This window comes from Lygodium microphyllum, chromosome 12 (genome assembly GCF_053477565.2).
Source record: "Lygodium microphyllum isolate KBCC chromosome 12, Lygodium_microphyllum_v1.1.10, whole genome shotgun sequence".
Classification (NCBI taxonomy): domain Eukaryota; kingdom Viridiplantae; phylum Streptophyta; class Polypodiopsida; order Schizaeales; family Lygodiaceae; genus Lygodium; species Lygodium microphyllum.
This window is the reverse complement of record NC_141146.1, coordinates 23,940,474-23,967,750: the sequence shown is the minus strand read 5'-3', so window position 1 is coordinate 23,967,750 and position 27,277 is coordinate 23,940,474. Positions and strand designations below refer to the sequence as shown.

Below are 27,277 nucleotides of genomic sequence, written 5' to 3'. Positions count from 1 at the left end.
ATCCCAAGTTGGAAAACCCCCAATAAGCAACCTCCACATGAACACCTGACCCTGATAAGAAACCTTAGACTTCCAGAGTTGCATGAATCTTTTCTACCACTTCTTTTTGCTATCCTGAATATGCCATAATTTATTAGCCTTTCCAATGACCCATCTCTTGGCCTCCACCATCTGATGATATATCTGATTAGCTGACCTTTTCTTGAAATCATCAGGAAGCACGAACATCCAATCTTGCCAGGGAGACAATGGTTGTAATGCAGGCAAAGGAAAGAACCTTAGAATCCTATCCTCTATGGACGACCAAATGTCATGATATCCTTGAGGCACTAGAAAGTGCTGCGCATATGCCGAAAAGAATAAAGATGCGGCTGCCCAAGAATGACACCATCAAGGACTGTCTGCAACTCCAAATGAGCCATCCGATTAAACTTGTCTCGCTGCAAATCTTTATCAGGCCAATCCAACAACCTAGAGGTAGCCAGTACTCCTCCTTGTAGCAATTTCTCCTCCTTATGAAAATCAGGAGGGCGCCAAACTGCAAAACGTAACATCTCCTACCAAGATGCAATCAAATGAGAAAGAAGAAAAGACTCGCAGACCTTAATAGGCCTCATGGAATTAAGCATATGCCACCAAGAAGTGTGAATAACTATGCTACCACGAGAGATGCCAGTCCTTTCGATGAAAAAATTTGCAATATCTGACCAAGGATGACTCTCTACACATAGTGCCTAAAACAGAGGTAGTCTCAAAGCAACCATATGCAAATTAACATCCAATAAAGCTACTCCCCCCATCCTTTTAGGAGTAGTCACATGCTACCACGAAATCCACACCTGGCCCAAATGATTCTCTTTCTTTTTTCACAACATGAATCAGATAGGTTGAATCAGTTCCAAAAGAGACTTCTTAGTCTAAGAAAGCAATGGCAGAAAAAACGAAATCATACTAATCATGATGCGTTGAGCAACTTTAAGTCTCATATGAAGAGGTCGCCTTGAGATTTCCAATACATGAACCGATCATGAATACGGGATGGCATTCAATCAAGCAAGGCAGGGGAGCTACATCCACACCAATAGGATAACCCAAGTGTCTGGTTATATCTCCATTAGAAATCACAACTCCATGCCAACCCCAAGGCCTCAAATCATTCTCCGTACAAGAAAGTAGTGTAGATTTCTAAGCATTAATATGAAGTCCCAATGCCAAAGCAAAAAGATTCCACACAACCATTGCCCGATTAACATTAGTGCGATCAACCTTAAGGAACATAAAGGAATCATCAACCAAAGATTGACCCAAAAGTTGGGCACCAGTGGGAACAGAAAAACCAACAATCTCGCCTTGATTGGCCAACTTATCCAACAATGAGAGCATCGAGTGAGTGACTAAAGAAAATAGCAAAGGGTTGAGAGGGAAGCCTTGCCGAAGAGACCGAGACAAGGCAATTTCATTTGTGATCCCTCCATTAAGTGCAATACAAGCCACAGCACCCTGACTAATGGTATCAACAAGAGAAATCATGCGAGGACCAAATCCCATGGTAGACATTAGGTGCCGCAAAAAAGACTAGCTAACATGATCAAATGCCTTTTCAAGATCAAGCTGAAGCATAACAACCTATTAGCTTTAAGCGCTTTGGCATAATCAATCCCCAGTTGAACATTCAAGATGTTTTGCATTTTATTCCGACCCTTAATGAAACCATATTGACGTGGATGAACCAAGTGTGGAAATACTTTCTGTAATCTGTTGGCAATAATTTTAGAGAAGATTTTATATAAAGAACCCATAGCAGAAATGGGTCTCCATTGTTTCAAAGAGGTCAAAGAGGGAACCTTAGACAATAACCGAATGACAACAATCTTCTAGTCTGAAGGCATCATACCAGAATTCCACACTTGCTGACAAAGGCGAGCTAATGGGTCCTTAAGCTGCTCAACATGGGCTAAAAACAACTCATTAGGAAGCCCATCCCAGCCAGGGCTTTTCCTTTCAGGCAAATGGAACAGCACATCTTCCACTTCATCCTCTGAAATATCAGCCTCCATCAAATCAACCCATTTTGGCTTAACCTAGTTACTAATCAAATCGCAAATGTATCGGCAAGCGGAGTGGACAGCATTAGAAAGAATCTCCTATGGACCCAACAAAGATTTATAAAAGTCAATGCACATTTAAATGATGAAAGTAGGATCAGTCACCACAACACCTTGCTCATCCATCAAACGCACAATATTTTCCCAAGCGTATTTCTGGCATAAATGAGCAAAGAACTAATGAGATTGAGAGTTATTATCATGTAAAGCTTCCGTTCTCGCCAGCAATTTGTATTTAGCATATTCCTCTTCCTGAAGAGATTGAACTCTACATTTCAACCATTCAATGCATGTGAGCAAGTCATCAGTGGTATCCCCTGACTGATACAGAGACAACGAGTGGGCCAACAAAGATTGTGCATGCTGCAATTCAGCTCGCAAAGAGGAAGCATACTAAATACCATACTGTCAAGACAATGCTCCTGCATTATCCTTAAAAATAGCCCATGCTTCCATCCCTCCAAATAGGACCCTCGAGCTAGAAGAAGCAATCAATTGCTGAATACATTCCAAAAACTGATTTTGCAGCAGAAAAGATTGGTTGAAACAAAGAGGCAAACGAGCAAGGAGAGCCTTAAAGGCATGAACAGGTCTATGGGTCAACTCCAAAACCAAAGGATAGTGGTCTAACAAAACATGTTGTCGCTCCACCCACATATCAATGACTGCAGGAAGAAAAGAATCACTCTGACAATTGTAGATCCTATCAAGTCTGGCCCAAGTGTTAGGATGCTGAAGAGAATGATAAGTATATCCAGACTGTGAAGGATGCATCCAGGACCACATGTCCTGTTTCAAAGACACAGCTCTCTCTCTCTCTAGCTGTCCAAGCTATATTTGACAACAAATCAGAATCAGGTTTTTCTGTTTAAAGCATATCAGTGGCTAGGGTTTGCAGAAATCGGTCATTTGTCAGAGATTGGGGTTTATGGACAGCAAGTTTACAGGTCTGAATTACTTCAATTTGACAATGAATTGAAGGTGCACTGGTTACAGTAGAGCTCTAACATTGTTGGACAATCAGGGCTGAGGCCTCATTCAACAAATTGGATCAGTCTAGGACTGAGATTTGTGCAAGTTCCTTATTAATTGCAATATAGCAATCAGAGCAAATTTGGTCCATTGAGTAGTAATATTAAAGAAATACCGTAAAGGGCGCTCTTGTTGAGGGTTAATCTAGTGTTATCGATAGTTCAGATCTACAGGCCACTTTCACACTTCTTGCCATTCCTAGAAAAAACCACCCTTCTCAAGAATAAGATCTTGCTAAAGGTGCATTCACATGCAATGTGCTAACAATACACACACATGTTAATGAAAGTGTATTCATGTGCATGTACACAAGCAATTATTTAACACATGTACATACAAATATGTAAATATGTGTTCACATGGAACAATTCAACCTACAAGTCCAATGGGTATAGCAAAGCTAATGAGTCACACATGCAACCTCTGAGCACAACAAAACCACGAAACCTACATAGGATAGACTGACAGGAAAGTAGCACTCATGAGCATAACTCCTTTTCCTAAACATCTAATGCCATGTAAGAGGTGCAATATGGAATGAAAACTGAAAGAGTTAGCACACATAAACTAGAAATGCAAAAACAAAAGGACAGGAACAGGAATCCACTAAAAGAATCAAGAATACCACAGTTAAGCACAAATTCATGCACACCCTATGTTCCCTCTCTGCACACCAAGAATCCAGAAGTATGTGTGGGGCTACACCCCCTACTTCTTCAGGCCAAAAGGTGGGATGACCTATAAGAAGAAGGTCAGCATCCCACAATCAACTAATAAGTAAAGAGGCAGCTGTGAAGCGACAACAGCCAATATTTTGAAACGGCTTGAGAGTGGCTGCCAGGCATCTTGATGCATCAAAGCTGGCAAAAAGTGCAGTTGCTCCTGCACCAGGGGTGCCAACAAATCCTGTGTCAAGGTACTTTTCCACAAGTACCCATCAAACCAATCTAAAAGATGAATTCTTTAAGAATCAATATACTGGTTGTAATAGATGCTAACGCATATCAGCACTACCTGGCACAGCAGAACCAGCAACAGCAGCACTGGGAAGTCTTGAGAATCTGGTGCTTAGGCACACATCATCTACCATAGAAAGAAGCTTATTTCTCATCCGCTTTGGATGCCAGATTGAAGATAATACACATCCTCACAGAGACTTGGGAGCAGCTATTGGACACCTCAAATGGATGCTATAATCCATTGTCTTCATCAAGCATTGAGATGATGGCCTGGAAGTGGAACTACTCTCCTCAACAGGTGGCTGCTTGTCCATGCAGGATAAGCTAGTCTGTAATCTGACTGATCACAGCCTGCAAACTGCCCAACTTGATTCTTGTTTTTTAAATAACAAAATGAAAAGATACAGAGAAATGAACTACAAAACCTTAATTATATAGGAAAGTTATTGAGTCTTTCAAACATTCCTATGCATGTATATACACATTACAGGTGAAGCTTCTTGATATAGAATTAGTGAAACATAAGAAATGGAACTGCTGGTTATAAAGCTAGCTTTAGTATTAGCTTAAGATTTTTGCTACTCAGAACATATTCGAAATTAAGACAAATTATTTTATCCACAGAAGTACTGAACAAGGAACAAATAATATTTATAAATAATGTGAGAGCCAAGTCAATGGCTTGAATCTCCTTATTTTCGAAAAGAACCTAGAAACTAGGCAGTATACCTCAGCACTGAAAGGAGGACACGATCGACATTGCTCTCGACGAATAGCCTGAGCCACAAGTTTGTCATTCAGCCTGTCTTGTAGCCCTTTCCTTAGACCAAGAAACTGCTTTGTCCACTCAAAAACCTATTACTACAAAAAGTCCATGTTAGTTCACAGTTTTGTTCCACCTTCAGCTTCTGTACATATTTACCAAAGAGTAGACCTATCACGAATTATGAAGAGGCATAGCCAAAAAGTAGTTTCAATGTTTGCTTTTCAATGTACGGTAAAATAAAACTCCTACATATTTACCAAAGAGTAGACCTATCATGAATTATGAAGAGGCATAGCCAAAAAGTAGTTTCAATGTTTGCTTTTCAATAGGTTTGAATATCAACAATCATGAATAGACTATGTTCTGCTATCTTTCCTCTTGAGAACAAGAATAAAACATCCTAGTAACCCAATACTCTGCCTCTTTCACTTTAGCACCATGATTGCCATTTGATGGACACTATACCTCCATATCAACCAGAGGATAGGCCTGAGTGCCTCTCTTTCCCTCTACCCACAATCTCAATGTGATATTTTTAAACCACCATAAGAATCATAGATTGGGATCAATTGCCTAGAACACTCTACTTCATCAAATTTAATAAATATCTTTCTTTCCAACTCGTGTGCTCTCTCTAGATTCAAGATCTGCAAATGAACCAAGAGTCTCAACTTTGCTACCATTTTTAAATCTGAAATCCTGATCTTTCATGGCAAAAATTATGTGTAAAAAGGTTCTTCAACCTTGGGTTGTTCCACTCTCATGAAATAAGCGTAGATAGACACTCCTGAACCTTCTCTACTTTCTTGAAAAGGAGACACAAATATTTTCAAGTAATCCCTGTCAAGGGCAGACAGACACTCCTCAACTTTCTCTACTTCTTTTACTAACTGGATTTGACTCACTAATGTGTCCAATGTTCTTTGCAAAGGATAAAAAAGTCTAATCATCTTTGTACTATTTCTATATTTCAAATCTGAACTCTGAATCTTTCATAGCAAAGTACATGAACACAAGGTTCTTCAACCTTGGGATTGCACATTGATCAAACATTGGTCAGGTCTTGACTTGTACATTAGATGAGGTCTATGTGACTAGATGGCAAAAAGGAGACTTTTGTGGGTCTAACGTTTGGGTTACATAGAGAAGTTAAGCTAGCCGCAACTCGAGGCACACTGCCTTGAGTGGTGGGGTATGGGAGTTATCAGAGACCCCTATTTTGGAATCCAAGGACTATGGAAGCTATCCCTGGCTAGAGGGTCCAAGGAGGCCAATAGCCCCCTTGGCAATGGTCCATGTGTAGCACCCCTAGCTGGACAGAATATTCCCTGGAGTATTCCTTGGCCAACTAGCAAAGGTTCATAACATGGTAAAGTCAGTTAGACTGCCTTGGCTACCTTTGCAAGCTATAACAAGGAGACCTCCTTAAAGCCATTATCATCTATCTTTCAGCTAGTCAAAGTTCTTCGAGCTAGCCTCACACTCTTCACCTATCATGTACCTAGATCACCATCTAAGCTTCACAGTGGAAGCACATGGGTGGACAGAGCCATCTTTGTATCACTTTGTTTGGAGTTAAAGATATTTTGTTCCTCTCTTATTTGCTTAGTACTCTCTATTCCTTTTAGATTTGTAACTGCACTGTGTAATTTTTTTAACATCTAGTACTATTGATCTTTGGAATGCTCTTCTTAAAATCCTGAATTTCTTTGTTGACAACCAAAAGTGACAATTTTAATCGAGTAACATTGGGAGGGGCTAAAGCTTGGAGAGGAATCATTTCTTCAAAGTTTGGAGACTCTGCTGTGGTGAAAATTGCATCACCTTAGATATGAAACAAAAGCAGATCCCCACTCACAGAAAGTTCAATTTCATCTGAATAACAGACCTTTGATTTGCCACTAGATAGTGAGCTACAATCAGGCTTACTTCTCCCCTCAGATTTGATATCCTGGCATCATAATTTTGGTCCGTATGGATAACTTCCTGCACATCTGATCAGCATCAACTTTTGCTTGCCCTTGGAAAGAGTATATGGTTCTTTTTTAGGAGCCACAAAAGGATTTATATTGATTCTAGGCTGACACCTGTCATTTCTTGCATAAAATGTTGTTGGGTTGCCTTATGAGGGTGTTTTTTGTCTTGTTGGTGATTTTGAATCAACTTCATAAGGAGGCAATTTTGACCTTCAGCTGCTAAAATCTCTGGAAAGCATAGGGCTTCCCTATTATTGTCCTACACCTACCTGCTGCAATGGATTGGTCACAATTAGTGAAGAAATTAATCATGAATGAGTTCTGGAAGTCTCGAGATATATTTGCTTATCTCAGCTTCAATACAGATAAAACTAAGTGGCATGCACAAACAATCTCTCCTACTTCAAGTGACCTTTAAAAATGCAGAATTGAGACATGTAGAAACAAGTGTGGAAAGAAGGCCCACCTCCTCCTTTCAAAATCTCTGCCTAAGAGACGGAATTTTGCTACACAACACTGGGCTTGCCAGTCTGGATCTCATCAGAAAAGCATTTGAACTCTTCACTGATGATGGAATATCAGGTCACAGCACCAAATTTGAACTTCCAGTGCTGAAACTCTTCCCAAGCTGCAATTCTTAAATTTATCCTTACAAATCGTAAAGAAAATAATCAGAGACTGCCCTACACAGATGCTGATGGCAACTCAAACAACCAGAGCCTATAGAAATATCATAAAGGGCAGCTTGCATGAAAAAGGTGTGATCTTTGTTAAGTTCGGGTAAATGTATGGGAATCATGGAGATTATGATAGTGTGATTTGAGAGCTGAAGTGGTCACCTGGAGCTAACAGCAAAGTCTTTTTGGGGAGCAAATGTTACGGCCCTAAGTAATTATGGCAGAGAGTCAAATTGAATGTGTCTCTGACTCTGTGTGTAAACCCTAAGCATGATGAATCGGGATGCACAGGTAATGGATTCCATGTTCATTGGGCATAATTGACATAGTGAATGACATCCACAGAATGGGAGATATGTATTGATGGGAATTTATTACATGTGCAAACAGGTCTGCAAGTTGGTGCACATTGTCTGGGTTCAGTTCACTTAAGACATTAAAAAGTATACATTTTTTATGTAAGAAAAATGTCCTACAAAAGAAAATGTGTCGTTTTGCATTTATGTTTTCATCAATGTTCTACAAAAGAAAATGCAGCGTTTTGCATTTACGTTTTCATCAATGTTGCTGCCTTTTTGGGCAGATTGGACACGAATTACCATCAGAAAGCCAAACTCCGAGCTAGGAAAACCACTATGCTGCATGTGGAGGGGATGTTGCTGGCAGAATATGTCATGCTCCCAGCTAGACATGTCACTTACTATATGGTGATGCAAGCCATAGAGGACCTTACCCAATTGGCATACCTTCATTTGAAAACATAGAACCTCAAAGCCTTGAGGTTGACTGGCATAAACCTCCTCAATCAAGTCACCATGAAGAAAAGCAGGCTTGGTTGTCATGTTAGTGTACCTCCCAAGGCATTTGACCACAAATAAATGGAACACACCAAATGGTAGTAATGCAGACCCTTTGTCCTCAAAGTCGATGCCTTCCCATTGAGCATGACTTTTAGCAACAAGATATGTTCTTTGTTTTTCAGAGAAGATAAAAAATTCTTTTAAGATTCCTCGGAACAAAGTGTCCCAAGGAAAAATGCAAAATACAAAGCATCCCTATAAGGGACTTCCATATCAAAAAATATGTAACAAGGGGAATCTTATTACAAAGCTTGAATGAATAGTCTATAAAATTCCACATCCTAACAAAAGCTTCTCCCCCTCATAATCTCCAAACTGCCTTGTATTCTCTCCCATCTCCCACAGAGAGTGTGCACAATCTTTGTCCAAATTCTAGAGAGTCTCTACAATAGATATGTCCAAAAGATCAATAGCCTAGTTACATCTGGCTGTCCATATGTACCCAGCAATGATGCTAGCTATGAGCTCCAATCTGTGACAATGCCCCCAAGTTCACACTGCCTATGAGAAATTTGCAATGATAATCCTACTCACACCCCGAAACAATTAGGCGACATCCTATACATCCTCATATGCACAAGCTGGGCCTTTATGTATAACCCAAGAAATTGTCTCCCACATAGCAATCATAGAGTTAGCAGTACCATGAAACACCATCCTAAGGGCTCTCCTCTAGCCCTCCTCAGCCCTTGCAATCCTATTTGTGGTGCCTCTTTTTTTTTTCGGGGGTGTCTTTGTTGTATCAAGTCTCTATCTTTGTCTCCTCTTCTATCCATGTCTCTCTCTCTATCTCTGTCTTCTCCTCTATCCAATGGCTCATATCTTCTATCGCTCCCTCTTGCTCTTGCAAGGCATGGGCCCTCCCCCACTCATCTTGAAAGAAGTCTGAGAGAGGCCTAGTAGTTTGTCTCCCCTGTTGCATCCTGGGGCAATATGCTACAAGGTGGCATACCATCCTACAAGCAAAGCATTGCCCTAGCAGGCTAGTGTAGTATACCATTTGAAGCATAAACCCCTCATGTACCAATGGAATCCTAATGGGGCAAGGAAGAGAGAACCCAAGGCAACAGTAGGGACCATTATGTTGACTGATGGGTGTTGAGGGCATCCCTTTGCCACTACATCTACAAAGCTCTTGTCCTGCTGAATCACATGCTCAAAAGCTCTGCCGATCTGGGCTATATGAGGCAAGAAATACTTGTCGAAGCCAAGAAAATACACTATGATAGTTGGGCCATCTCTGATCATGGAATAATCCTTGCCCTCTATCCATGTGTCAAACAAGGCAATTGCAGTCTGAACATCTAATGGGCAAGTGGCAAATGACACTGCAAATTGCTTTGCATGCTAAAGCTGGCCCTGCAACACCCTTTCCCTAACAGGGCTATTTTCATAACTCTTGCAGGGATGCTTGTGAAAACTGCATGTATCATGTCTTTGAGTGTGTGTATCGGTGCCTAATCTGTGGAATAGCATCGGCCATGGGAGCTATGGGAGGTGGGCTGAAGTCCCCAAAGGTAGAAGAGGGACCGGCTAATTGTCTCATGGATCAAGTTCTCTTTTTGGCTCCTAAGCAGGTTCTTATGTTGCTGAAGTTTTGATTCTCTGCTGGTCTTGTGGGAACTCTTATGAGGGGGGAATGAGTGAAGAGAAAAGGGAAGAGGCCATCACATGAAACAATGCTGCTGACCCTGAAGCACCCTTTCTCTAATGGGGTTACTTTCATAACTCTCACAGCGATGCCTCTGAAAGCTGCCTATATCATGGCGCATCCAAGGCCACCACTCTATCTCTAATATGGAGCTCTGCATCACAATCAAACCTGATCTATCAGATAGCATCGGCCATGGAGCTATGGGGGCTGCACTGAAATCCCTGAAGGTAGAAGAGGGACCAGCTATTATCTCATGGATCAAGTTCTCTCCTTTTGTCTGCTGTGTGGGTTGTGTTGCTGAAGTTTTGGCACTCTCCTGGTCCTGTAGCAACTCTTATGAGGAGGGAATGTGTGATGAGGAAAGGGCAGCGGCAATCACATGAGACAATGCTACCAGGGCTAGGAGAGTAGAGGCCAATGATGGCACAAGGCAGCTATCAATGGCTGGACAGACAAGCAGACTGGGAGAGGAAGGTGTGAGCTGTTCAGCATGCGGCGGAGGAGGGCAGAAGCAGGTGGCTGACTACAGCAGAAGCAGGCAGGTAGGAGACTGGGCATTGGTCTCCCTTCATTGAGCCAATGGTTCCTACATCTGAAGCATAAACCCTCCCTTAGTCCCAATGGCATGCTTTCATGCAGGCAAGCCACATAATTTCCAAGCGCCATTTTGATGGATAGGATCCAACTCTGATTACATTACACTTATCCACTCAAGGTTTTCAAAGGCATCATCATGACATGATGGCTCTTCATTGGAAGCAATGGCACGCAATGCAAAAACCCCATTTATTTTGAGTTGTGCATCTCTAGGTGAGGGCAGCCGATGGTTCAGCCTACTTGCTATTTGTAAGGGTATCCAACAGCCACCTGAGACTATTTACTGTTGCCTAATGACAGGCCTTTCCTCAGCAAATTGTCTACTCGATAGCATTGTCATCATGTTAAGTTGCATACTTAGCAGAAACATCTCCTCTGATCACAGCGACCTTTCTTATGCTAGGCTGAGCACATAGTTGGCATACTGGATTGCATCTGACCAAAATCTGTTGGGCAAAAACTTATCCTTAAGCAGACGTAGCCACTGCCATCAAAGTATGGTTCTTCCTCGTTTTTCATTTAGCTGTGGAGTGCATATGCGATTTGACACTAGTATATAATGCATCAGCCTGCTAAAAAAATCTGAAAATTCATAGGACGTGTCCTATCAGTGCAGCAGAGAGTTGGGAAGTTGCATCACTCTCATTTTCATCCATGGCAAGAAAATTGTATAAAGAAGGAGAACATCCAACTTGGATCTCAAAGGGTAAACCCAATGTTGCTAGGTAAAGCCATTCACAAAGATTACTGAGTGATAGCACTCAATCCATGTACATTACTATGAGGCAAGGCAAAATACAATATGTACCAACACTCCCATCATAGGACAGGAGAACTTCTGCATTTTCCTCAGTAAGCAACCCCACATAAACATGGTTGGAAAGTGCATACATTTTGGGAAGGTCTACCATATCCTGAGAATGCATCAAGCCAAGCTACCATAATTCCAATGCCCCAATCTCACATGCCAAAGTCAAATATCAGCAATAACTGAATCAATCACTGCATTGGTCTCAGTATCAGTCCCTCTATCATAAGCATCGAGAATAGACAACCCTTTGGTAAGTGTCACAATGGTCACTCTAGCAATGTCATGCATTGGGTCATAGACCAAGCAAAGGTGGATGTTAACCCTCTGAAGGGAGCTACAAGCTCAACCCCCGAGACCTATAGACCGCTTATTAGTCGAGTGTTTCAAGCCGAGCGACCATGGCTACCTCTCACATAGCCGACGCACCCTCCCTACCTATGGGGTGTAGTGAGCTTACCTTGATGCCCGATCGAGTACCCTCCTCTCCCGTGCACGCTGGTAGCTCCACCGTCCTCGAGGCAAGCTCAAGCAACCTCAATTCCTCTCCAACAAGCTCCATCCTCCATAGCCGCGCGAGACAAGAGAAGAGTGGAGAAGAGAAGAAGATGAAGAGAGGAGATGGGGAGCTTCTTCTCCTCGATCTCTCACTCTCACACACTCACTCCCTCACACTCTCTCACTCCCTCTCTCAAGCACAAGCAAGAAGGCAAGAAGAAGAGAAGAAGAAGAATAAGCTTTTTGCCACATACAAGAATGAGTTCTCATTTACTTTTTGAACTTTATTTGCAAAGCCCTAAATCCCTTTTGGGCGGTCATCCCCTTATCCCCTTTTTTACATGGCCGGCCGTAGCCTAAGCCTTTTTTCCCATTGTCCTCCTATCTTCTTAACTTCCTTCCTACTGCCCATCTACCTTTACAAATTGCACGAGTGAGAGACCAGCACTCTTAAAATAAATCATGGTGCGCCTTGCGCTTTTTTACAAAAGTATAGACTCGTGCTTTTTCTCGTCCGCCTTTTTCCTTGATTTAGGACTTTTTTGCACTTCTTGTGTTTCTATATTTTTGTTGACATGCCTTCATCTTTCGTTTCACTTTTTCCTTGGCCTTGTCTTTTGCTTTAGATGTTCCGGCTTTTCCACCTTATTGTTTGAGGGTTAACACCCTCAAACGAACAAGGTGGAAAATCTAGAAAATCTAAAGCGAAAGACAGTGCCAAGGCAAAAGTGAAACGAAAGATGAAGGCGTATCAACAAAAATATAGAAACACAAGAAGTGCTAAAAAGTCCTAAATTAAGGAGAAAGGTGCACAAGAAAATACACAAGTCAATACTTTTGTAAAAGAGCGCAAGGTGCACCATGATTTATTTTAAGAGTGTCGAGCTCTCACCCATGCAAATCGTAAAGATAGATGGGCAGTAGGAAGGAAGTTAAGAAGATAGAAGGACAATGGGAAAAAGGACCTAGGCCACGGCCGGCCATGTAAAAAAGGGGATAAGGGGATGACCGCCCAAAAGGGATTTAGGGCTTTGCAAATAAAGTTCAAAAAGTAAATGAGAACTCATTCTTGTATGTGGCCAAAAGTAGCTCTCCTCTTTTTCTTCTTCATGCTTGCTTGAGCTTGTGCTTGAGAGAGTGAGTGTGAGAGTGTGAGGGAGTGATTGTGCAAGGATGAGGGACCGTAGTGGAGAAGCTCTCCATCTTCTCCTCTCTTCTTCTCTTTTCTTTTCTTCTCTTGCTCGCGATGATGGAGCTTGGAGCTTAAGGATGGAGCTCGCTTGAAGCTAGCACTTGGATCATGGAGCTACCAGAGTGCTTGGGAGAGGAGGCAACTTGATCGGGTGTGGAGGTAAGCTCACTACACTCGTAGAGATGGATAGCGCGTTGGCCATGTGAGAGATAGCCATTAGTGCTCGGCTTGGAACGCTTGAAACAATAAGCGGTCTGCAGGTCTTGGCGGTTGATCGCCTCCACATTTTCGTTCCATTGCCAGGACCAATGGATTCAAGCCTTGAGTGCTTACGCGCTTCGAATCGAGCATTGAAGTAGGGTTTTTCCCAAACCGGTGCTCGAGGTAGATAGGTAAGATGCGAGGGAGTTTGAAGAGGTATTCGATCTCCTTAGCAAGTAGATTTTTGGTTTTTTGGATTTGGAAAAGCATGTTGGAGTAGTGTAGGTATTTTTTTTGTGATTTGGATGCATTAGGATAGGAAAAAATGCACAAAAGCAAAGGAAAATAAGCAATAGGGTTTCTACTTTCATAACATGGCATGAGGGTTTGATTCGTTTATCAATTTATTTTGAAATTTATTTGCTATTCCAAGTATATACAACTCTTCCCCTCCACCCATAGCTTTGATCTGGAGGTGCGTGCGATAGACCGTAACCTAAATCGTGTGATTTGAGTGATTTATTGTTGCGTCGGTCAAAATTGTGTCGCGTTCGGCCAGTTTGAGTGACCGCGATTCTGCGCCGAGTCACAAAATCGGCCCTTGGCCCACTACCCTCGAACGCCCACCGCTCGGCGCGTCCAAATCAACCATTCGGACCAACTTGATATTCGGCCCTCGACCCTACCCACTCGGCCCAACCCCACTCGGACAAGCGGACATTCCGACTGTCCGAATTCACCACTCGGACCAACTTTGCACTCGACCCACCTGACTCGGCCCTCGGCCATTCGACCCAAACCCCCCATTCACATAAATCACTCGGCCCTCTGCCCGTTCAATTTGACCCACTACCGTTCAGCCATTCGGCCCTCGGACAACCACATTCGGAGTGTCCGAATTTGACATTCAAACCAGTTACATTCGGCCCTCGATCATTCGGACGGGCCGAATCGGACATTCGGCCCCTGTAATTCGGACTTGCTGGGCCGAATTTAGATTCTTTCAAAATTTTGACCTGTAGACCCTGAAACCGACCAAAAGACCATATAGAGTCAAAAGCACATCATGGATCTATCACTAGACTGAAATCTAGAGCAAGTAGTTCAAAACTTGGTTACAAACAGTCCTTCAAATCGCGCATGGTATTTACCGTAACGGCCCTGCGAGCCGGGGGACACTACCCCTGCAGAGAGATTGCCCTCTCCCCACCTCCCCCAAGTAGGCTGCAAAGAAAACACGTGCCGCGACAAGTCCTCCAAATTAGATCCTAGTGTAGTAAAGGCTTTGTACATGCATAGACTCTCACGTGCAAAACAACAACCGAAAGCCCATACCTGAACAAAGACAAACAGAGACCCTTGAACCTCCATTGGTCAATCTAGCCAACAAGGGCAAAAAAGCCACACCACAAAAAGATGTATATGTTGCATTCGGACTGCATCTAGTCAAAGCACAATGCAACAACATCAAGCTACAACTGTAAGGATGACTAGGCATGACAGTCCTGACGATAGATACACCTTGAAAGACACTGCACAGATGACCCAAGACATTAGTAGAGAATCCACATCTACTTGTGCAGTTGGAGACTCAAAGGCATGTATCAGAAGGCTTGAATTTATAATTCAAGACTCGGAAGATGAAGACATAGTACCGCCTGCTTATCTTTGGGTCAAACTCACCGCAAAAAGAGAGCACACTGTCGATGCTCTCATTGATGAAGAAGCTGATTTTAATATCTTGACCTATGAAGCATAGACCATGCTAGGCCAACTAGAGCTCACACCAACTAATGCAACTTTTAACCCTTATGGGGGACACCCACAAGCCCTTATAGGGAACTGCAAAATTCTTATAACTATTGAAACAAAAAACTTACCTATCCTATTCCATGTTCCTCCAAATAGTGCAAATTGTGGAAAGGAAACCCTCTTAGAAAGACCCTTCAAAAGGGTGACGAAGTGTGAGGCCGATTATGTAGCAAAGAGGATACACTTGACACTACCAAGTGTAAGGATAATCACAACCTTTAGCAAGGGTGACCTCATTGAACCTCGAGGGAAAGACAAGGAATGTTTTGACATACCAAGCAAGCCTAGTAACGGAAGGACTTGTTGAAAGAGTTAATACAAGCACATGAACAAAGAGAACCAATGAGCAAAAAAAATGCTTGAAATGAGAAGATCAAGAGACAATGCCAAGGACGGACTTTGGACTTACAAATATCATAGAAGATCATAAAAGAAGCCCAAGTCTTGCAAACGAAGGTATCGATAGAGAGCCAACACCACGCCCGGGTAAATATCCAAAGCGTTACTACGGGCTCAAGGATATTACACAGGTAACCGATGGATTTGGATACCAAAGGCCCCTGCTAAACCACCTCCATCAGATGAAGGCCAGGACATATCAAGCGCGATAAAGCGTAGGAGGAAATCTAGACGAAAGAACAAGTCTCGAGTCAAAAACATTGGAGTGACCGAGCCCCTCACGATTGAAATCAAGAAACCAAATGTCACTATTCGAAAGGTAGATCCTCTGCCTAGCATGCTTAACAAGCAGATATCATATGTAATTGTCGGGTGTGCACAAAGACCACTAGTGCCTAAGGAGCCTTTGACTTTCCAAGAGGATGATGAGCACCACAGGCGCAATGTTGCTCATGATAAGGTCGATTGCTCAACAAAGCAAATGGCAGAATCATCTAACAACCACGAGCAAATCTTCCAGCCAACACCTAGGAGTCCCAAATCTCCTACACCCTCTTTCCCTAAACGGACACGAAGCACGACAGCAGTCGTCAAGTGCAGTTGCTCAATCCCAATCTCTATCTCTATCTAAGCTTCCAAATGTCCAAGAGGTGGGACATGACACCACCCGTAGCTCTCAGCCCAAGGATATACCTGTGCAATCTATTGTAACTAGATCAACTGAGGCTCGATCTATACAAGTGAATGCTCAAAGGGCAAGGAAAAACACAACCACTTTTGATGTGCCTAAGGACCTGATACCGCAACTTACTAACAGTAGATAATCCACTAAACTATCTGCTACTACTTCCAATAAGGAATCACAACAGTCACATCCTTTGGTCGTAACGATGCCTCTTGCGGAACATGTCCTTAGCAATTCACCTGTGGAAGAGGTGTCGCAACCAACATCCTTGACACCTCTAGCACTGCCGAAGCACCTAAAGCCTAGGCTTGAGAAGAAATCTCTTGAAGATTTGGGCAAGGAGACGACGCATCTAACCAATGAGCTAGAGATGAAGTGTCTAATAAAGCTTGATCATAAGCTAACAACCATCATGCATGCATATGTCCATGCACACATTGAAAGGCCAACATTAGAGCATACAAATCTCATAGCTGAACCCTGACTTGGGACGAGCAACAACATGTTTGCTCCCGCTTTGTAGTTGTTGCGGACGAAGTCATACAAGACATCCCAAAGGCCACAACTAGAGAATTGCGCTTGATACCCTCACTCTATATTGCTCAATGTGAGACAAACAAGGAAAAGATCAAAGCAATCAAATGAAAAGGGAAACGGCAAGGCAACTTTGTGCAAAAATGGTGTTCCAACTAGAGTTCAGCAGCCAAAGTTAGCCATCGACTAATGACACTCGTTGAGCAAAGGAAAGTCCTTTGGACATTAAGACATGATCCCACGTACGTTGCCCCAACCTCATTAAGAGTATTGGCAATGGCCCATGAGATCCAGCTTTCTGCCACTATCCAAAAACATCCCTTGTACAATAAACTGCTGCTAGAAGAAGATCTACACGTACGTGGCTAGCAAGCTAGGAGTAGGGAGCATGGTACTTGATGTTAGCGCATATGCCTTCTGCCTCACTCAAAATCCTACAATCCTAGATCTCTACTCTTCCCATCAATACAACCCTAACTTCTTCACCTGGTTTCGTCCAAGCTTACATGACAAGAACCCGAAACCATCTCCTGGTTCTACACTAGAGTCACCCGAACCTCCAAAGCAAGAGAAAAACAACTCTAAACATAACACCCGCTCTGATAAGAAGAAATGGAGGCTCTATCTCTCCATCTCAACAACTCTTCCTCTAACATTGAGACTAGTAACACAATCATCTTTGTAATATCAATTTTTCATAGCCTTTGGATCTCGACATTTCTCAATCCAAATAAAAGGCTGATAGCCTCAATATATTGCATTGGTTGTTTTATCCAAAAAAAAAAAGAGAGAAAAGAAAAAAAAAACAAAAAATAGAAAAAAAATACAAAACATAACAAAAAGGAAAAAAAAAAGAGCACTCGCGATCACAACACAGCACCTAGGGGTCCTCAAATTAGGTACGTCTAGTGACCTTGGTCGGCTGGCTCCATCCCTAGTTCCCTAGCCCCTTGTACATCCCCGATAATGGTTCAGGGCAAATCAAGGGCAAAACATACCTAGGGAGCTTGTCTCGCCTATGGTTAAGCTTGTCACCCTAAACTATATGCACAATTCTTTTTCGCACTCCATCTCAGTAGTACCATTGCAATCAAATGTGGTAAGTAAGGCACGAAAGACCATAAAAAGTACACCGTACTCTTCGAACAATACAAGTAGCCACCAGCCACGAAAAGCTAAGGTGTCAATGAGCTCAATTATGCTGTATCGTGTTGTCAAAATCGCAAATGATGTCTCAAGAAGCATTCATGTATACTTCTCCTCAACATCAACAATTTTTCACACCCCATCAAACCCTTGCTTTATCCACCCATTGCTACGAGAAACCAGACTAGCAGTCTTCTAACTACATAATATCTAAGTATGCATGTGCGCTCACATAATATCTGCACCACAATATATACACAGTTTGGGTCCTCAAGTGTAGGACAATACTTTTAGCTTGCTTAGAGTTCGACCTGTCTCCCAAGCTAATCAAACTATGTCTTGTGCACGATAAGAAGACTAGCACTACCCCCCCAAGGAGAGACCACATATAAGAGGTTTTCAATTGCAGGTATTGCAGTCTCCAACAAAAGTACCGTCAACTCTTCATCCACACTCAACTCTGAATTCTTATCCTTAATCATCTTGCAAGCCCACCAAATAATCGTTGCCTGCCGCAGAATTCCCAGAACATCAACACCTGTGACAACCCATGAGTGTAACTCCCAACAAAAACCAGCCCTATCACCAACTTCAACAACCCTATCACCAACCAATCAGGCCAACAAAGTGCCACCAACCACTTTCATCCGCACCACCAAAACTCCAAGGCAAATCACAACAGTCCCTTCCACCCACGTCTTCGGTGCATGCCAAAGCCTCCTACCTACGACGGTGAGTACCATGGGACTGGCACTCGTCTACGAGGGGGGTAATATTAACCCTCAAACGAACGAGGTAGAATATCTAGAAAATCTAAAGCGAAAGACAGGGCCAAGGCAAAAGTGAAACGGAAGACGAAGGCGCGGCAACAAAAATATAGAAACACAAAAAGTGTAAAAAAGTCCTAAATCAAGAAGAAAGGCGCACAAGAAAATACGCAAGTCAATACTTTTGTAAAAGAGTGGAAGGCGCACCGTGATTTATTTTAAAAGTGCCGGGCTCTCCCCCGTGCAAATTGTAAAGGTAGATGGACAGTAGGAAGGAAGTTAAGAAGATAGGAGGACAATGGGAAAAATGGCCTAGGCCATGGCCAGCCATGTAAAAAAGGAGATAAGGGGATGACCACCCAAAAGGGATTTAGGGCTTTGTATATAAAGTTCAAAGAGTGAATGAGAGCTCATTCTTGTGTATGGCCAAAAGTAGCTCTCCTCTTCTTCTTCTTCTTCTTCTTGCTTGCTTGAGCTTGTGCTTGAGAGAGGGAGTGTGAGAGTGTAAGAGAGTGAGAGAGTGAGTATGTGAGGGTAAGGAACCGTGGTGGAGAAGCTCTCCATCTTCTCCTCTCTTCTTCTCTTCTTTTCTCTTCTCTTCTCTTCTCTTCACTTGCTCACCGGGATGGAGCTTGGAGCGTGGAGCTTAAGGATGGAGCTTGCTTGAAGCTAGCACTTGGATCGTGGAGCTACCGGAGTGCTCGGGAGAGGAGGCAACTCGATCGGGCGTGGAGGTAAGCTCACTACACTCGTAGAGATGGACAGTGCATCGGCTATGTGAGAGGTAGCCATTAGTGCTCGGCTTGGAATGCTTGAAACAATAAGCGATCCACGGGTCTTGGCGGTTGATCACCTCCACACTGGACTATCAAAAGCAACTCTGCAGTCAACCTTAGCAAGGGCAGAAATAGAGTGTTTTTCTCTATCCCTAGGACATAAAGCACATCTAAAAGAGTAACTGCGTCACCTAAGACTAGAACAAGTTCAGCCTTTGCAATGCCTTGCATGTGAGGCATTATCAGTACATGTGACAATGCCCCCCTTAGGTGCTTTACTCTAGATTAGGCATGTGATTGGAGGTACACATAGACCATTCCATTATTATAGGGTCCTTTTATAGGACCTTCCTTTACAAGCACGAAGAGGATGCTGCCACCATACCTTGCTAATCTGTTACAATAGCTAGGCGAAGTGCATAAATAGGTGTCACATGGCTCAAACCCATCCAAATTTCACACAAAAAATGACTTTTCATAATAATGGTTCCTCACACACCTATTACAGCTTCATGCTAAAGCATAAACTGCAGGTAACCAGTTAGAAACTTTTGTTTAATGGTGATAGTCTCAAATTATAAATCATAATATTAAGATACATAAGTGGTGTGCTACTTCTCACCATGGACTTATCAAATATTTTTGTCATCATGCCAACTGCACCTTCTAAAGTGATGTAGCTACTTCAGGCTTGGTCCAGAGTGTCTTTGATATATAAGACATTGGTTAACTAAAAGTGCCCACACAATTGCCTTTAAACAAGCAGGATATTGCCGCACCATCCTTGATAACTAACACATTATAATGCACCACCAAGGAGACCAAAAGACACAATATCCCCCTCCTAATCCCCATTTATAATTTGTTCCGCTCACAACCTCAAACAACACTATAATTTTTCCCACTCATGACTCCAAACAACATGAAAAAAAAATCTATTTAATGCATCCAGTGTTTCACATGAGGCAGACACCATTCATGACATTGAGTAAAAATGTAGGACAAAATTGATGAAGCTTTGATGCTTTAAATAGTTTCTAAAAGATAACATCATCCAAACAGTAAAATGACAAACTAACAGTTAGAAATTATCAAATCTTTCCTAAGAGGAACATGACACACTCACATGCCTCTTACTCAGACTAAAGGAATTTTTACATGATACCTCTTGTCCTTTAAGTGGAATCTCGGCATTAACTGGAGATTCATCTTTAGACAGTTGCACGCTTGATCCTAAAAGGATGCCCTGATTATCGTCTTCAACCTGCCACATACAAGAAAACATTTTCTAATTCTTTGATATTCAAATTAATAGATAATTATATCAAGAGAACAGGTTTCAGTTATTAAGAATGAGATGTCTTATCCAGCTGATCTCTAACATCTATCTCATATTCACCCCTCTCACTCCTGCTTTTTTCTATGTCATGCTTATTTAACCAATCTTCTCAACATGTCTTTTCACCATTACCACTGTCATAGTAGTGTTCCACTTGTGACCACTTATTTCAACTCAGTTTGACTTGCTCAAGTTATCATCCCAGTTCTCTCTTCTCAAGATGCTGTCCACCCAATGTCCTATCAGTCAGTTTCAAATTTCAGTTCCCCAATACATACAGGTTAAACTGCTCAAATGGAGGAATGGTGAGTGTCACAATAATCTGGAAAAGAGCTGTACCAAAAGGTGGGGAACACTGACCTAACCCTCTGGAATTATGCCAAGAACATAAGGAAGAACAACATAACCCTGCATTCCAAATCTCACAAGGAACTAGTGTCACAAGGATGTGAATTTTTAACTTAATTCTCTTTGACACTTAAGTTGCAAAACTGAAGTCATTGACATGTGTAGCAGACGTGAGATTAAGTTGAAGAGTGTAACAGTGATAAGACAATCCTAGCTTAGGCATTGGGGGATATTAGCAAAAAGGTTTTTGTGGACAAGTGTTTGTGGAGTGCTTAAGTCAGATCTTGGTCAAGGACATTAGATAACCCCTTGGAAATTACTTTTGGTGTCATGGGGTTTAAGAATTTAAATGTTTAATGTCCTAGACTAAGGTTTGTGGAAAGTTTCAACACATTCACTTTCCAACAAGGTTAGGAATTTAAAATTTAGACTGGGCAGCATTTAATGTTGTTTTCTAATGAGGGCATGGCCAAAGGGCTATTCAGCTCAAATTTGCATGTAGAGGCCCCAGTGAAAATGGAAATTTGCCAAATGTCAAGTTCAGTTCAGTTATGGGCTGCATGCAAGTGTATCTTCTACGTTGGGCTCTTTCTCTCCCATTCTGGCATGACTAATTGGCAATGCAAGGCTGTTTGGGGAAAATCTGAGAGTGGAGAACTCAGTTCTGAGCCAAGAGAGAGAAGCTCAGACATCAGGCAATAGGGCAACCAGGTCTAGTGCAGAGAACAACAAGAAAGCCCTAAATACAATGGGACGACCTGATCTACAGTACTTTTGGGGTAGAACAGCAGAGTGACATGATCCGCATTTTCTGGGGCTGGAAATACAGGGTACCTACTATGCAAGCTTTTCTCTCGTGGTAAAGTTTGAGAATTTTCTCTAATCTTCTACCTGTCACTTCCCCCTCAGCTAATCTGAATTTTCTGAGCCTTAATTTTCTGTCACAATCCTAATTTCGAGAGAGATTAGGATTTACCACCTGTCTCAGGATGCATGGCAACACATCTCAGCCATGCATGAAGGATTGTAGAAGATTTACAGCAGATCTGAAGATATTTGGTCATCTATAGTGAGGGTGACCTACATGCAACAGTTGAATACTCAATTTGCCTCCCCAAGCATTTAGAAACAAGGGGAAATTTGAGGATTGATGGTGCTGGTCACTATTCTAGGCTAGAAACTGATGCTGGCCTTTGTTTTAGGGCTGAAATTGAGGATTGATGGTGCTGGTCACTATTCTAGGCTAGAAACTGATGCTGGCCATTGTTTTAGGGCTGAAATTTAGAGATTCCTCTCCTTTAATTTTTCCTCATTTATCTTAAATGCACCTTGAATCGAGCATTGGAAACTAAAGATTTGAGCCTTAGATTTGAATATGATATGTTGCATTGGGGATTTGCAGATCTCAGTTTGAAACCAGTAAGGTTTAGAGTTCACATGGCTGCACTAGCATGTGTGCATGCATGCCTTGGTGATTGCAGAAGGTTGCAGATGTAAATTTGGCCACTCGACAGTAGAATGGGTGAGATCCTAGACCTCTCTAGGAGGATTGATTTCCATGCAACCAAAGAGGATTCAATTTGAGCTTCCCTGATTGAAGAATCAAGGGGCAAATTGGATTTTGTGATTGCTAGTTATAGAGGACACCAAGATATTCCAAATATTTTAGGAGAATTGGCTCAGTCAATAAAAGAAGTGGGGACTCGAGAGTCAAACTTTGAGATATTCAAAAACTTTAATCATTTTTTCCCTTCCTAAAAATTGTTGTAAATCAATGTAGTTTAGGGTTCCACAACCCTTCTGTAAAAAGCAAGGGCTTGTGTTTCTTTTCTTCATAATATAAGATTGTATGTCTATGGTGTACCTACAAACCATAGCCAAATAATCAAGATTGTTCATATCAAAAGATAAATCTATGACAGTGCTGCCAAAAAGGAGAAGGATGGCCCCACGGTCCATAAGAGACTTTGGGAAGTGTACAAGCATATTCTAGTCAAGATGGCATTATTACACCACCTTAATGGTAGTACAGTAATGACTGCTAAAAGCAACAGTTATACATAAGTCTATGCATGATAGATGCCTTCTTAAAAATTGCATGATAGTACAGTAATGACTGCTAAAAGCAACAGTTATACGTAAATCTATGCATGATAGATGCCTTCTTAAAAATTGCTTTCAAAATCAGTTCCATGACCTGGACGGACAACATCTTAAAGTTCCATCTCGTAATAGGTGTTTAAAAGCCTCCCAACAATGATGGTATATGTGCCTATATGTGGATATGTGTGGAAATTGTGTGTCTCTCCTTGAACATGGATCTGGACAAGCAAGGCATGTTAGATATTCATCCTCCACTGTGATCACACTTTATGGTGTTTGAAAATGTGTGTAGCTATGAGCATCCCTCACACCTACCTAGGTTAAAACAAGGGTCAGGCTTGTGTATAGACCTTAGCCTAAATAGAGAAGCCCAAAAGGTTTCATGGAGACATTAACCTATAAAGAAAACCCTAAAACCTTTGTACTTGCGCTTAAGTTTTTTCTGCTTGATTATGCTTGTCCTCATAGCTTGTTCCATATGTTTTCCATATGCATATGCACATGAATATGGAAGTAGAAAAAAAAGAATGATTGGCCACTTTTGGTGGAACAATATGTGACCCTAAACTCTCTTTCACACTTTCACTGAACAAAGAATAGGTCATAGACTTAAAAAGTTCTACCGTTCCAGCATTGAAAAGTACATCTTTAGATAGATCCACAACACATTCATTAGTTGCTAAATACATCAATTATGATAGGCCCATATTGCTCAACAGACAAGTTTCAAGTGTTGTAGATCTTAGAAAGAGTGCGGAAGCTAAGTTAAAGGTAAATGATGTGAGATATGGAGGATCGAAGCTCAACTAAGAGTACACAATTGACAATGAAGAGTGAGAGAGTGAAGGCACACCACGACTCCCAATGAAATTGCCAAGAGTGTAATGAAAGTACAAAGTACAACCCTTAAACCTTAGGTTTGTTAATGTGCATTCACACCAGAAAAGTGTAAAACACGATAAATGACCGAACTGTGTAACATAAGCACATAAAATAGAAGTTAATATAACTAGGGAAAAAAATATCTCATAAGGAGAGTAAAAAGTACCCTAGTGTCCTACAGTGGATCACGAACACTCCTCTATGAGCGTAGGCGTGAGTCAAACCCAACAAAACCCCTTGGAGTGAAAAGTGATTAGCATACAAGGATCATCCACCAAAGGATACATTCAAGGCTGGGTGCCAGACAGCAGAGAATGCGACATGCTTCTCTCCACACGAGTTGTGCCGCCTCGCACGACCAAAGGCAGTGCTTTGGAGTTTCCAGAAGCTGTTGTGGGCAGCCTTTACACCCTCCATCCTGCTGCATCTAGGCTAGCCAACTCCCCACCGCCAGACCTCCATGTGCCAAAAGCCCTAGGAAGTATGATACCCTCCTCGGCCTCCAACTATCCCATAGGTGGTGCCAGAAAGTTCGACGGAAGGCATCCGTGATACTGTGCTCCACCCAGTATCTACTACGCGAAGGCGCCCAATCCATGTCCTCCTGCATCAATACATGTCTGCCAATCATGGTTGTGTACTCCAAGAATCTTAGTGGCTTCTTGGCGACCGCAATGGCCAGCTATAGCCACTCTCCAAGGTCCCACTCCAACTCATCAAGTGGCTTGCTCTCCCATATCAAGAGGCGCCACTCCTAGAACTCCTCCTAGAACACATAAGGGTCCAGACGCCAGGTCTTCCCCTGAAGACCAGCCACACGAATCCTCCTCCAAGGAAGGACAACGATCTCCTCATCCTGTTGCCCTCTGTCAAGGATCAAACGCCCCCCCTCCTGCATAGTGAAGAAAATCCTATAGGGGGCGCCGCCCACTCTACCTGTCACCTGTAGGGGGATACCTATCGGTGAAAATCTAGTGACCCATATCTCGCTAGGCTCTACCGGCTCTCGTATCCAGGAATCAAGCCATTCCTGAGGTATCGCTGCGTCAATCTTCCTTCTCCTGAGCTCAGCTCCTCTCTGACAACCTGATGCCTACTACAACACCTCCTGGTCCACCATCCTGTACACCTCCCGCCATGTCCTAATGGTACGAGTAGGGCTGGCCTCCCAACCAGTCCACTGGATGTGGGAACGCTCGCCAATCTGTATCCCTCCCGATCTCTGAAATAGTCCAAACCTATCATATGAGCAACAAGCCTAGCTTTGTGCTTTTCTAAGGAACCATCTACAAGGTACTTGGTCTTATAAACCCATTTCATACCTATCACCTTCCACTTTGTGGGACATGGAACCAACTCCCAAGTCTGATTACACTCAATAGAATCGAGCTCCTCTTGCACGGCCTGACACCAACTATCCTATACAAGAACCTCCTCAATTGTAGTAGGTCATTGTCATGAAGAACTTGTGACATAAGAGCAGAGTTTGCATAGAGTAAACTGTTCCATTGGGCCTGTAAGTGAGCTGATCTGTGTGGACATATAGGAGAAGCAAGAAAGTGAAAAAAACCTGAATCCTGCATGAGCTGTCACTACCAACTGACAACAAGGAATCCGAATTAGGCTCATCCTACTGTGAGGGAGACTAAGTAGCCCCGCTAGTACTTGCAAAGCACTTGTCTATGGAAGGGACTCCCCCTCACCAAGGGAAGGTAAATCCTCCTCATCGGAAGAAGGCTCCCTCTTTGACGACTGAGCATCCCTAGAAGACTCCAAAGGAGAGGCTAAAGGGGGGGAAGTACTCGATGAAGAAGTAGTCACATCCATCAAAGGTAGTAGGGAAGCCAAGGTAGTAGGGAAGCCAAGGTAGAGGGTAGGAAAGGAGGAGGGGGAGGAGTCAAAGATGAAAAAGGGGTGCTTAGAGACAATCTAGAATGGAGTAGAGGAACTAAGGGTGGGGGAGGGTTAGTCAATGACAAGGAATCACCTATATGAGAACCATCAATAGGATCCTCGGAAGCCGCAGCCTCCTCAAAGATCACATCCCTACTCACCTCAACCTTCTGTGTCGTCAAGTCATAGAGTCTTTCGAGTCAAGCTTCGTATTCCTCTTCTTCTTATCCACATGGACAAATGCATCACATCCAAAGATGTAGAAGTAGAAATTGAAAGGTTTTCGACCAAAAAAAGCCTCCTAGTAGACAATCATGTCCTGTATCGCAAAACTCGAGGAGCGGTTGCCAATGTGAACCGTATTGGGAATAGAGAGCCATCGTGCCTTTTATATGTGCACGGGTGTGAACACACCCTTAGCATATTTGTACTTTCATATATATCTATCTAAAAAACCTAAAGAGGTACACTCGTCATTGTATCCAAAAACGTCGTGCTCACTCTCTATTGGGTATTTGACTCACGCCTCACTCTCGCCTATGCTTATATGGGAGTGTCGGTGATCAGTAGGACACTGGGGCACTTTTTACTCTCGGTAGGAGAGGTTTTTTCCCCCAGACTTATGGTCTTATTGTCGTATGTACTTATATACTTATGTTACACACATTTGGGCACTTAGTGTGTGTCGGGTGTGAACACCCCCTACAACCCTAAGGTTTAAGGGTTGTACTTTGTACTTTCTGGTTACACTCATTCAGTCTATTCTCTTGGGTGTCATGCTTCAACTCTGTCTCTCACTCTCACACTGTCTACTGAATCCCAGCTGTACCTCGATCCTCCCATCTCACATTTGGTATTAGAGCATAGCTCTGAACTCAGCTTCTGCCTGCAGTGTGCAAGTCTGCAGTCTGCAGCCCACGCCAGTTCTGCTCCAGGCCGCCCGCGCACAGCTCCACGCAACCTGTCTCCAGTGCAACGTCAGTCTCGTCTGACAAAGTCAACGTCAGCTCCACCCGCCAGCAGCACGCATCAGCCTGCTCGTCTGCCAGTGCACAGAGTCTGACGCTGCAGTTCGCCAGCGCACAATCAGCTCGCATCTGTCACGTCAGCAAACAGGAGCCGTCGTTTGCCAGCGCGCTATTCGTTGCTGCAGTCCACGTCAGCTAAGTCGCCCGCCCGACGACCTGCCACACAACACGCTCGACTGTTCGCCCGTCGTCCTATCCGTCAGACGTCAGCCAGTCCGCCTGCCAGCCGACCTGCCACAC

The 27,277-nt window shown here is 42.9% G+C and overlaps 1 protein-coding gene across 3 annotated transcripts in view; it reads right to left on the bottom strand.

Moving 5' to 3' along the window:
• The window catches only part of LOC148027545 (uncharacterized), a 219,246-nt gene that overhangs the window by 140,247 nt on the left and 51,722 nt on the right, over positions 1 to 27,277 (bottom strand). For all 3 annotated transcript variants that reach the window (XM_087689269.1, XM_087689270.1, XM_087689271.1), the window contains exons 9-10: positions 20,610 to 20,708; positions 4,826 to 4,951 (exon numbers count right to left, since the gene is read on the bottom strand). In XM_087689269.1, coding sequence (XP_087545395.1) covers positions 4,826 to 4,951; positions 20,610 to 20,708 — 225 coding nt within the window. The remainder of the gene's footprint in view (positions 1 to 4,825; positions 4,952 to 20,609; positions 20,709 to 27,277) is intronic.